At 44.9% G+C, this 13,481-nt stretch overlaps 1 protein-coding gene across 2 annotated transcripts in view; it reads right to left on the bottom strand.

Moving 5' to 3' along the window:
* AGBL1 (AGBL carboxypeptidase 1) overlaps positions 1–13,481 on the bottom strand; it is a 932,974-nt gene that overhangs the window by 749,995 nt on the left and 169,498 nt on the right. For both annotated transcript variants that reach the window (XM_070775073.1, XM_070775072.1), the window contains exons 8-9: positions 5,048–5,213; positions 3,559–3,626 (exon numbers count right to left, since the gene is read on the bottom strand). In XM_070775073.1, coding sequence (XP_070631174.1) covers positions 3,559–3,626; positions 5,048–5,213 — 234 coding nt within the window. The remainder of the gene's footprint in view (positions 1–3,558; positions 3,627–5,047; positions 5,214–13,481) is intronic.

Genomic DNA, 13,481 nt, shown 5'->3' with positions numbered 1-13,481 from the left:
TCCTGCAATGCGGGAGACCTGGATTCGATCCCTGGGTCGGGAAGATCCCTTGGAGAAGGAAATGGCAACCCACTCCAGTACTCTTGCCTGGAGAATCCCATGGACGGAGGAGCCTGGTGGGCTACAGTTCATGGGGTCGCAAAGAGACACGACTGAGCGAATCCTTAGTACTTAGTAGTAGTATCATCCCTAAGAACTTAGCATGCTGCTGCACGCACGAATCATATCCAAGAAAATATCTGAAAGAAATAAAAAGTTTAAGAGGAGGAAAAAAAGGAAGGAAGAGCTTGAATTCACTCTGTACATCCTCTTCTCCAGGGTCTATCTAAATCTAATGTTTATTTTCATGAAGGAAAAATCATGGCCAATTCCCAGTTGATATTCATTGTAAGTTTCTCCTTCCTTATGATGACACTTTTTAAAGAATAGCAATCTGACTATCCACACTCAAGACCCTTTACAGATATAAGAAGTTCCTTTTAATAATTCTTTCTAACAGACTTCTCCCAATTAGCAACTAAGATTTTTCAAATGAAAAGGCCATAAAGTCTTGGGTCACTTCTCTGACCAGCAATAAATACTCTTGGTTTCTTGCCCATATGCTGCTGCTGCTGTGTCACTTCATTCATGTCCGACTCTTTGTGACGCTATGGACCGTAGCCCGCCAGGCTCTTCTGTCCATGGGATCCTCCAGACAAGAATACTGGAGTAGGTTGCCATTTCCTCCTCCAGGAGATCTTCCTGACCCAGGGATCAAACCCGCATCTCTTATGTCTCCTGCATTGGCAGGCAGGTTCTTTACCGCTAGCATCACCTGGGAAGGCTTGGCCACAAATCTAGGAGAAAATGCTGCTGGCTTCTCCTGGGGAAAACAAGTTTGCTGAGGCACCAGTTCCCCGACTCTTGCAACAGCCCCAGAATCAAGCCCTTACTCCACTGTTCCTCTGTTTCTCTACAATGCGTGCTCACACTAACTTCTCACCTTCTCCTCGGCTTGAAGGCTCGTGATGAATTATTTCCAGGGCCTCACTCATTTGTCTTATGCTTCCTTCCCAGCTGGATTTATTTATTTGTTTAGATTCCACTCCATCCCAACCCACCATCATCTGCAGAGCCAGGGGTGGGGGCAGGGAGATGGTCTGAGAGCTCCCCACCCCACAACCCCATGCTGTGTGAAGTCAGGCACCAGCCTGCAACTTGTGCCTTCATATCAGATACAAGAGATTACTGACGCTCTGCATCAAACATTCAGTTATCAAAGAGCCCGAAAGAGGGGAGGGAAAGTGGCATTGATGAATGACTGCAGCAGCACAGTATTATTCAAATAATTCAGCAAGTTCTCCATAGGCCTGCACCAGCAAGCCACAGCAAAGAGCCAATTTGCTTCTGATGACTTCAAAAATGATTCTGTTTATCAGCAAAACTCTGAGCACACTATAATATCAGTAACAGCCTTAACTTAGAGACCTCACTAAGAGGTAGACCCTCTATGTCTTGTACTACTAATAGCAAGGTGGGTGATTATTATGATAGAGAATGCAAAAAGTCCCTTTCTCTCTAGGTAGATATGTAGGTGGAAGAGAAGGGAGAGAGGAGGATGGAATGATGGATGGCTAGATAGATGAACAGATAGACACAGATGAGCTAGATAGATGGATATAGATAGGTAGGCAGACGTGAGATATATAAATTGACATATAGATGATAGACAAGTAGATAGATAAATATATAGATAGATAAAGGTGAAATAGAACTACAGATAGAGATGATAGGTAGATAAGTAGCTTGATAGACAGATAGATACACATGAGACAGGTAAATAGATATATACATAATAGAAAGGTAGTAGATGATAGATATATCAACAAAGATAGATGACAGATATATAGGTAATACATAAATAGATATGAGATAGATAGATAGACATACAGATGGTAGATGATAAATAGACAGATTTTTAAACTCAGACTTCATCTCCAGGAATGTCATAAAAGCTAGTGCATGCTTTTCAGTCTTATTTCTCTGGCGTCAAAATTAAGGAACTATAACTTGAAGGAACTTGTTCATGGCCACCAACAGAAATGGAGATATAATTATAACTCATAGATGAATTATCATTTTTCTAGAGCAGGAGTTCTCAACCACAGGGTGATCCCCTCCCCACCCCACCCCCAGAGATATGTGGCAAGTCCTAGAGACAGTTTTGGGCTTCTCGAGTGACTCGAGAATATAGGAGACTCGGGTTTGATCCTGATCCCTAGGTCAGGAAGATCCCCTGGAGAAGGAAATGGCAACTCATTCCAGTGTTCTCGCCTGGAGAATCCCAGAGGAGCTCTGAGGGCCACAGTCCATGGGGTCTCCAAGAGTCGGACACGACCTAGTGACTAAACAACAAGAGACAGTTTTGCTCGTGACTGGGGGTCAAAGTGGTGGGTGTCACCAGCACCCTGCGCACTGAGGTCAGGGGTCCTACTAAACACCCTACAATGTACAAGACAAGCCACCGCAGCTAAGAATTATCTGGTCAAATGCCAACAGTGCCAGCATTCAGGAAGTCTTTTCTGGAAACGCAGTCAGTACACTGTGCCCCACTGTCCCTATTGTCTGCACGTCTGTCTACATCTGCCTTTGTGCCACCACAGCAAAGCTGAGTCATTGAGAGACTGAAAGGTCCACGAAGCCTACAGCGATGATCATTTGACCTCTCCTAGAAAGTTTGCTGGCCTCCACTCTACAGCACAGGTTAGCAGTGATAGAGACCAACAGGCACTACTCTCCCACTGGTTAGGATGCTCACGACACAACCCAAAGGAATACAGCTCACATCGACTCCAAGGTACATGGAGTTGTACGACACAGTGGCCCTGTGTGGACAGAGTGAGTAGGAAAGGCTAACTTACAAAGATACTGGAGATCTACCAGAAATAGTTCCCTAGAAAATCTTTCCGTGGTCTCTTTGCCTGAATGCCATTCACACTTATTAAATACACCAACCAGGAGTGTCTACCTGAGGCTCATCCTGATGGAATACTAGTGCCTTAATAATGGATAGCCTCTGATGTGACAATAAGATTGTACAGGACCTACCAAGATGAAAAGGACAACAGTTGCAGTCATTAACTGAGCATCAGTATCTTTGGGGCCCTAGAGTGGAAGCACAAAGTGAAAGTCGCTCAGTCGTGTCGACTCTTTGCCTGGATTCTCCAGCCCAGAATACTGGAGAGGGTAGCCGTTTCCCTCTCCAGGGGATCTTCCCAACCCAGGGGTTGAACTCAGGTCTCCCGCATTGCAGGCGGATTCTGTATCAGCTGAGCCACCAGGGAAGCCCAAGAATAGTGGAGTGGGGAGCCTATCCCTTCTCCAGCGGATCTTCCTGACCCAGGAATCGAACCGGGGTCTCCTGCATCACAGGTAGATTCTTCACCAGCTGAGCTACCAGAGAAGCACAAAAGTGTGTCCTTAAAATTTACTCTGGGTTCAGCTGCACATAGAAAAGGGCACTTTCTTTTGAGAATTGTGAATGTGGAGAGCATCTGAATCGAGGGCAAGTGTACCTACTTCCTCTTTCACATCTTCAGAGTCTGAGTCCTTGTCCTCCTCTTCCTCACCATCATCTTCATAATCTTCTAAGTGGGGGAAAAAAAACAGAGGTGGGTTGCAATTCTTAGAACACAATGGTTAGTACTTTTTTTTACAACTAGGAGGCTATTATGAAGTGCGCAAGACCTCAACACAGGCTAGTGATTATTGAATGTGTAATTTGTGCAAATACAGGCACACAAGAGCACTATCTCATGAAGTCTAAAGTGCTGCCCCATGCTGAATGCAAAACGAGTGCAGAATAAAATGACACATGGCTTCCCAGATGGCTCAAGAAGTAAAGTATATGCCTGCAGTGCAAGAGATGCAGTTCAGTCCCTGGGTTGGGAAGATCCCCTGGAGGAGGAAATGGCAACACACTCCAGTATTCTTGCCTGGAGAATCCCACGGAAAAAGGAGCTTTGTGGGCTATAGTTCATGGGGTCACAAAGATTTGGACATGGCTGAGCGACTTAGCAGGCACGTGGACCATTCTGGCTTCCTCCACCCGATATAGAAGTAGTTATGCAACTATCATTGCCAGGGTTTAGTGATCACATACATGTCAAAGCTGCTGTAATGTCGACAGCACTTTGACTGACTCCCTAATTTTAGTACGAAGGAACGTATTTAAAACAGAAGTCCAAAGAAAGCATCCAGTGTCATTACAACAAGATGATGCCTACAGAAAATCTGTTCCCTGGAAAAAGGACAAAGTTGAAAACCACTAGACTCTTCTGACAATAAAATCTTCTTGGACATTGGACAATCACACTGTCACATATTCTAACAGGACTACTGTGGGGGTGGTGAACAGCAAAAGTTTGATTTCAATTCCATCCTTAGGGCTAATTCATTCCAGAACCAGTCTGTACAGTGGAGGGGCTCCACCATGGGACTGGAAATAGATTTTTTTTTTAACATCAGCTGAGATGACTATAGTCATTCCATCAGTTCAGTTCAGTTCAGTCACTCAGTTGTGTCCAACTCTTTGTGACCCCATGGACTGCAGCACGCCAGGTTTCCCTGTTCATCACCAACTCCTGGAGCCTATTCAAACTCATGTCAGTGATGCAAACTGGCAACAATTAATAATAAAGGACAAAATTAATGACCTTGGTATTATGAAAAAACTGATTCTACTTTCATCCACATTCCTCTGAAATATTATCCAAATGCAAAAATTCATCATAAAGCTTACAGCTAGCAAAATGAGTACAGAATAACTACCCACACATTGTGTATGTGCTTAGTCACTCAGTCGTGTCTGACTCTTTGTGACCCTATGGAGTGCAGTCTGCCAGGCTCCTCTGTCCATGGGATTTTCCAGGCAAGAATACTGGAGTGAGTTGCCATTTCCTCCCTCAGGGGAACTTCCCAACCCAGGAATCAAACCCGCCTCTCCTGCATTGGCAGGAGGACTTTTTACCACTGAGCCACAGGAAGATCTGTATATCCACATATTTACCTTCAGTTAGAACACGTGGAGTTTCAGAGGTGACGATCCCAGGGACTGGAAAAGAATACGCGCTGCTGCTTGTGACCAAGGGAAGTGGACTCTTAGGGTAGCATTGTCTCAGGATCTGAAGACCAGTGGAGATGACAGGCTCCAGACTTTGGTCATCCAGGCAGTTCTAAACAAAGAGAATATCCTATCAGACACCACCATCTTGTGCAGAATCCCTTTGCTATAATGGTATTTTAGGTAACGAACTGCACACAGCCTAAATGCACAGCAAATACCCTAAAGGTAGACCATCTAATCTGAACATTCTAACGTAGCATTTTGTCTAATGTAGAATCTGCTTTGGTCCAGTCTATCATCTACAGTTTTATTTCTCTTTTACAGCTCATATATTACTGGAGTGAATTAAGTCTGAAAATAGACCTGAAAGATTTTCAAGGGAGGCTGCACCTAAGGTAAGACATTGTCTAGAAGAGCCGAGGGAAGGAAAGGAAACGGTATCTTCCTTCAACCACCCATGTGTCACTGTGAATTATCCCCTAAATTAGAAAATGAGCAGCTGAACTGATAGAAGTCTTACTGTTCTCTTTCAGCTATTATCTGAGGGGGAAATATCAAGGAAAATGTAAAATATGAAATCAGAAGAAAGATTAAGAGAATCCCAAGCACCTAAATTAAATAGCATGCCTCTTCTCAAAGCCCACAGTGTCCGTCCCTCTTGGTACAAGACAAAGCAAAGAAAAATTGAGTTTGCAAGAGGTAACATTTTGATGCTGATGGAACATGACAAGATCCTGCTTTTCAGGCACCGTGAAAAATCTAAGAACAAGTATACTAAACTGAGAGAGAGAGAGTGAGTTGGGAGTGGTCAGAATCTCTTTGGCAAAAGCATGGCCATTTCCTTCAGTCTCTTAGTAAACATTTTGTCTCCTGATTTGGTACAGAGAGTTGATTAATGAAAGCCTCCAGCGTGATATTCCTAAAGGGCTTCCAGTAAGCTCTGAGGCCAATAAGTCAGAGCAGGAGATATGGAGGACGCTTTAGAACATGCCACAGAGCAGGGACTGTCTACAGTGACACCCTGCCTGGCACCTTCAGGTCCACATTACAGGCAGCCCCACAGGAAAGAACATGGAGGGGAAAAAGTTAATAAAATTTGAGCCATGAATTCAAGCTACCCAAATGACTCCAGAGTGAAATAAAAGTAAGCCAACTTTCAAAACAGAAAGTTCTTAATACAATCAAGAATGCCTGGGACTTCCCTAGCGGTCCAATGGGTAAGATTTCACCTTCCAATGCAGAAGGTGTGGGTTCAGTCCGTGGTCAGAGAGCTAAGATCCCACATGCCTTGCAATCAAAAAACCAAAATATAAAAGCAACAAAATCAATAGTGTAACAAACTCAATAAAGACTTTAAAATTGGTCCACATCAAAAAGAAAAAAACCACACTATCTCTCTTCAGTGTGCTCAGACAATACCAATCAGGTAACCTGAACCAACAGCAGGCGCACTTTCCATGGAAAATAAATTAGTTGAGGCTATTTCATCACCGAAAGACTTAGTCACTCAGTCATGTGCGACTCTTTGCGACTGTGGCCCACCAGGCTCCTCTGTCCATGGAATTCTCCAGGCCAGAATACTGAAGTGGGTAGCCTTTCCCTTCTCCAGGGGATCTTCCCAACCCAGGATTGATGCCAGGTCTCCTGCACTGCAGGTGGATCCTTTACCATCTGAGTTACCCAGGAAGCCCACTTCATCACTGGGACTGCTCAAATAGTTTCAAGTGCTTAGTGAAAGCTAGGAGGATTGGAAAAAGAGAGAACTGAATGTGGATGATAAAGAGAGGTGAGTGAGGTGGATGACTGATCAGAGGTAATGCTCTGAGTTACAACCTTAGGAGATATGGAGCCAAGTCCAGGCCAGGAAACTTGCTCAAATCTGCCAGGACTCTGGAAGCCAGGTCTATGACTGTCATTGGTTTATTGCTGATGATGGAAACAATGCTTTACTTGGTGTGGGATGGTGCAGGTGAAAAAGCAAGTACAAGGATGGAGTCAAGTCCAAGTGTCCTCTTGGATTAGGCCATGCCATGAACTGACTTTGGGTGACAGTGTCTCCAGAAACCTAGACATTAGGGATAATGTTATGTTGGGTGTCTGCTCTACTCTGGAGAAAACATTAATGAATTTGAAGGTGATCCTTGGACTGATACTATGTATAAGATAGACCACTAATGAGAACCTACTGTGAAGCTAAGGAAGCGCTGCTCAGTGCTCCAGGTGACCTAAATGAGAAGGAAACCAGAAAAGAAGGGATGTGTGTGTGTGTGTGTGGCTGACTCACTTTGCTGTACAGCAGAAAGGAACACACGATTGTAAAGGAACTATGCGCACGTGTGCTCAGTCATGTCCAACTCTTTGCAACCTCATGGACTATAACCAGCCAGGCTCCTCCATCCACGGTGTTTTCTGGGCAAGAACCCTGGAATGGGTTGCCATTTCCTACTCCAAATGCAACCATATTCCAATAAAAATTAATTTAAAAGAACAAAGATAATCCTTGAGTCCAAGGTATTGTAACAGAAATGCCTAGATCTTTCGCCAACATTTTCCTAGTCTTAATGCATCGTGACCAAGACCCAGGTGAGGCAAGAAGGGGCTCAGGACACAAAATTTAAGCAGGCATACACCCTCCGGCTCCTGCAAATGCAGGGTAGCCACTTGTGTTGTGTAACATCAAGTGATAAGACTCCAAGATATCGGATCTCTGTGGACAAATATCTCAGAATTGTGGCAAAGGTGACATCTATAGGCACACTCTTCCTGTAACTGAGTCATCCACCTGCTACTTGAAAAAGACGATGAAATACAAGACTGCTTAAAATATTCAGCTCACATTTAATATCATTGAGTCAGCTGCGGGGTGATAAATATCCTACTTTCATAATATGTAAGTGAAATAGAGGATAGCACACAGCTCAGATCAGAGCAAGGCCATCTGAATCCAAGTCCTTGACTGCACCCCGATGTTCACTGCAGCACTGTTTACAACAGCCAAGACATGGAGGCAACCTAAATGTCCATCGACAGAGGAAGGGATAAGAAGCTGTGGTGCGTGTACACAGTGGAGCACTTCTCAGCCATAAAAAGAATGAAATGATGCCACTTACAGCCACATGGATGGACCTAGAGAGTGCCATACTGAGTGAAGTAAGTCAGACAGAGAAGGAGAAATATTGTATGACATCCCTTAAATGTGGAATCTAAAAAGAAATGATGCAAATGAACTTATTTACCAAGCAGAGAGAGACTCACAGACTTGGAGAATGAACTTACAGTGGCCGGGGGAGAAGGGACAGTTAGAGAGTTTGGAAAGACCATGTACACTGCTATATTCAAAATGGATAACCTACTGCAGAGAACAGGGAACTCTGCTCAGTGTTATGTGACAACCTGGATGGAACAGGAATTTGGGGGAGAATGGATACTGTATATGTATGGCTGAGTCCCTTTGCTATTCACCTAAAACTACCACAACATTGTTAACTGGCTATACCCTAATATAAAATAAAAAGTTTAATGTTGAAAAAAAAAAAAACAAATCCTGGGCTGACGAGGACTAACTGTACAACTCAGAACCCTGGTGAGTTACTATACCTCTCTTTTCAACTTCCTTATCTGTAAAGAAGAGATGCTATCAGAACCTCTCTCATAGACTGTGTCTGAATTAAATGAGTTATATGTAAGATGAGTGCCTAATAGTAAACACTCAGTAAGTGAGCTAGGAGGATGCCAGGAGGCATCATTAGGATCATAAAATCTCGTAAGAATCTGAAAAGATCTTAGGAGACCACGGCTAACTCACGGCGGAGTCCTAGAAACAATTCTTGCAATAACAAAATGAGATGTTCTAGTGGAAGAGGTGCTCAAGGAAGAAACAGTCCTGGGTTTAAGCTCCAGATCTGCTTCTTACTGGGCTTCCACGGTGGCTCAGTGGTAAGGAATCTGCCTGCAATGCAGGAGATGCAGGTTCCATCCCTGGGTTGGGAAGATCCCCTGGAGAAGGAGATGGCAACCCACTCCAGTATTCTTTCCTGTTGGAAATCCCACGGACAGAGGAGCCTGGTGGGCTATAGTTCATGGGGTTACAAGCAGACTGAGTGACAAGTGCTTCTCACCAGCCAAAGCCATCAGCATCTCCTGCCTCAACTCTCATGGTCTGACTTCTCCCCTTGCCCTGCTAACTCCTCCTCCTCTCATGCCCTGGGATACTCCTCTCCAGTGGCAGCCAGCATGATCCTTGACAAGTTGAAATCTGCTTTGCAAATAATCATCTCTACCATGTGGGCGTGAGCATTAAGTCCCTTCAGTTGTGTCTGACTCTTTGCAATCTCATGGACTGTAACCCACTAGGCTCCTCTGTTCATCTGATGCGAACAGACGATTCATTGGAAAAGTCCCTGATGCTATGAAAGATTGAGGGCAGAAGGAGAAGAGAGGCTCAGAGGATGAGATAGCTGGATGGCATCACCTATGCAATGAACATGAACTTGGGAAATCTCCAGGAGATGGTGAGGGACAGGGAGGTGTGGCATGCTGCAGTCCAGGGAGTAGCAAACAGTCGGACATGACTTGGCAACTGAACAACAACAACAATATTCCATTGTAAACATGCACCACATCTTCTTTATCCATTTCCCTCTTGATGGACATTTAGGTTGCTTCCATGTCCTGGCTATTGTAGGTAGTGCTGCAACTTTTAAAAAGACTATCATGGCTTACTCTTGTGGTTCTCAAAGTGAGGGTTCCAGATCAGCAACATTAACATCCCCTGAATACTTATGAGAAATGCAGAATCTTGTACCTTAGCTCAGATCTAATGATGAGAAATTCTGGGAGTGGAGTCCAGTTATCTGCATATAAATGAGCGCTCTGGGTGATTATGACACATAATTAAGCTTCCAAACAACCATTCGTAGCAAAGTTTTAGGTCTCAGAAGCTGTTCTGGCTCCAGAGACTGAATGGCCCCTTTATCTGATTATCTCATACAAGTTTATTCCATCTGCAATTACCCATTTCTCAAAATTGGTAACTATCTCAAATTATTTCAGGGCATCCTAGCAGGGGTTCTTTTTTAACCTTACATGCAAACTGTCAGGATTCTTTGTCCTTCCTCATGCAGAGCTCCAGCAAGATCCCAGTATGTTACACACAGCCTCACTGCATTATGGACAATGTGATCCTCTGAACATTTAAAGGATGCTCAGAGAATCTGTGCAAGGATGCAGGACCCAAGAAACAAAGAGGTGGGGTTATTGAGAGAGAAACATGGCAAGCAGCCACCTCAGCAGCAAAGTGAAGAACACTACGATGAGCAGGAGCTGTGGGAAGGACTCAAAAACAGTTCTTTCTCAGTCGCTTTCACGCCTAGTAGACTTGTAATGACACCACAAACACCAATAAAAATGGTACAGGACAGCGGTTCTCCAAGTGTGATCCCCAGTCCAGAAGCAGCAGCATCACTTAGGAACTTGTTAAAAACACAAATTCTAGGCTCCATCGCAGACCTACTGAATCAGAAACTCTGAGGATAGGGACCTTGCCACCATGTAGCAGCTTTGATCACACTCATTTTGGAGAATTGAGTGCTTCTGTCCAATGCACTCAATTCTGGTGCATTGGACAGAAGCTTGGACTCTTAAGTAAGACCGTGATATATACACTAACATGCACAAAACAGATAGCTAGTGGGAAGTTAATGTGTAGCACAAGGAGCTCATCTCAGTCTCTGTGATGACCTAGGGGGTGGGATGGGAAGGGTGGGAGGGAGGCTCAAGAGAGAGGGGAAAACTAACACAACATTGTACAGCAATTATAAGCCAATTTAAAAAAGATCATCAGTTTCAAATCCTTTAGGTAGGTAGTGTTAGTCGCTCAGTCATGTCCAAGTCTTTATGATCCCATGTACTGCAGCCCATCAGGCTCCTCTGTCCATGGAATTCTCCAGGCAAGAATACCGGAGTGGGTTAATGTTCCTTTCTCCGGGGGATCTTCCCGACCCAGGGATCGAACACGGGTCTCCCACATTGCAGACAGATTCTGTACTATCTGAGCCACCAAATCCTTTAAAAATATTGAAATCAGAGAGTCTGCATAAGCTGCTATGCCAGTCTTGGGCTATAGTAAGCATTCAACTCAAATTTCCTCCGCGACCCCCGCCTCCCGCCTCTTCCATCTCTTCCTTCATTTTCTTCTTCTTCCTCTTCTTCTCCTGCATTGTCAGTGTTATTACCATTAGCTGCAGCAGCAGCAGCATAATATGCAATAGTGGCCAGAATGACATCCCCAGATCCAAGGTTCCCAGGTTGGCCGTCCTGCAGCTCCCGTGCCGTCTCTGGCAGGAGAGGGGAGAGGATAGATGTGAAGCCCCGCCTCCAGCACAGCTGCAACAGCATCTGTGCTCAGAGCCCAGAGTCCAGGTGCTGGGAGGCCTGCAGGCAAGAGAAACCTGGCCACCAAATGCAGAGTCTGCCTCTCTCACATCCTGCTTCAGTCCCAACAGTAATTGGAGGCTGGGAGCTCACTGTAAATTTGCTTAATTGAGCAGCTGAGGTCTTTATCGACCTGCTGAGGAACTGCTTCTAGAAGCCTGCTTCTAGGCTCACAGCTGCTTTTATGTCTGGGCTTCACTTCGAATCTTCTCCACCCTCTCTGTGTCAAAGACCTGTACCTCTGGGATCAACATCTTCTGTCTTTTCTGCTCTTTTGTGTTTTTTTGTTTTTTTTGTTTTTTTTAAAAAAAAAAAAAACACAGATCTGAGAAACAGTCAAAAATGCAGAGGGCAGGGGCAGAGGAGCTGGCTGCAGCACACGAGCCAGAGTAGGGGGCTGTGAAAGATCAGCATAGCAGGGGGCAGTTTCACAGGGCTGGGAGAAATTCGAGATTTGGGGAACACAAGCTTACAAAGTATGGTGCAACTTGGAAAAATTCAGAGCATTTCCTCATCCAGAGGGACAGAATGGAAAAGGTAGCTATTTCATGACCGAGAAACTCTGAAAACTGTAATGATGGAGAGAAACCCAGAGGTGATAGCAGACAAAAAAATTAGATATTGGCTTGCAGTGCAATATTATGTTATTGTTTAGAGGGGAAAAGCTTTTTTAAAATGGTTAGAGTCTACAGATAGCATGATTGGAAAACGGCACTCTGGTTGACTGCTTCATTACCCCAGATGTACTCAGGTGGAGAGAAATTGGAAGGTGTCCAGAGAGAAGCAATGAGACAGATGAAGGGAGTACAGAGACTAATATGAAGATATTAAGCATTGTTTGGGCTTCCCTGGTAGCTTAGCTGGTAAAGAATCTGCCTGCAACACAGGAGAACCTGGGTTTGATTCCTGGGTTGGGAAGATCCACTGGAGAAGGGATAGGCTACTCACTCCAGTATTTGTGGGGTTCCCTGGTGGCTCAGCTGGTAAAGAATCCTCCTGCAATGCGGGAGACCTGGGTTTGATCCCTGGGTTGGGAAGATCCCCTGGAGAAGGAAACAGCTACCCACTCCAGTGTTCTGGCCTAGAGCAATTCCATGGACTGCAAAGAGTTTGACACCACTGAGCGACTTTCATTTTCACTTTTCAAGCATTGTTTAGTCGCTAAGTCATGTCAGACTCTTTTGTGACACCATGGAGTGTGGCCTGCCAGACTCCTCTGCCCATAGAATTGCCCAGGCAAAAATACTGGAGCAGGTTGTCATTTCCTACTCCAGGGAATCGTCCAGATACAGGGATTGAACCCCATTTCTCCTGCATTGGCAGGCAGACTCTTTACCACTGAGTCGCCAGGGAAGTCCAAATAAGAAGACAGAAAGGAACATAATGTGTGTGAAACACAGCTGCTTTGGCCCCAACAGAGGGTGGGTGAACAGATGACGGGTACCTGGGAGACACTCACATTATTCATGGAGAACGTATAGGCAGCCCTGCACGATGGTGCCTGAGTGTGTGTGTTAGTCACTCAATCCTATCCGACTCTTTGCGACCCCATGGACTGCAGGCCACCAAGGTCCTCTGTCCATGGGTTTCTCCAGGCAAGAATATTGGAGTGGGTTGAAAGTCTCTTCTCAAGGGGCTGTTTCCGACCTAGGGATCAAACTCAGGTCTCCTGCATTTCAGGCAGATAGATTCTTTACCATCTGAGTCACCAGGGAAGCCCACGATGGTGCTTACATTAGCCCTAATCAAGTGAAATTAAGAATGTGTTATTTGGTTGAAATCCAGGAAACCCTAGACACATATTCCACTGGGGCAGAGATCAGTGACAGCTTTCGTAGGTGCTACTCCCTTTGCTTGGGGTGTCCTTCCTCCTAAACTTGGCATGACCGGCTCCCTCAATAATTCAAGTCTCAGCTTAGGTGTCACCCACTCAAAGACCTGATGT

Source organism: Bos indicus, chromosome 21 (assembly GCF_029378745.1).
Source record: "Bos indicus isolate NIAB-ARS_2022 breed Sahiwal x Tharparkar chromosome 21, NIAB-ARS_B.indTharparkar_mat_pri_1.0, whole genome shotgun sequence".
NCBI lineage: Eukaryota > Metazoa > Chordata > Mammalia > Artiodactyla > Bovidae > Bos > Bos indicus.
The sequence above is the reverse complement of the archived record's forward strand: the minus strand, read 5'-3'. Positions and strand labels throughout refer to the sequence as shown.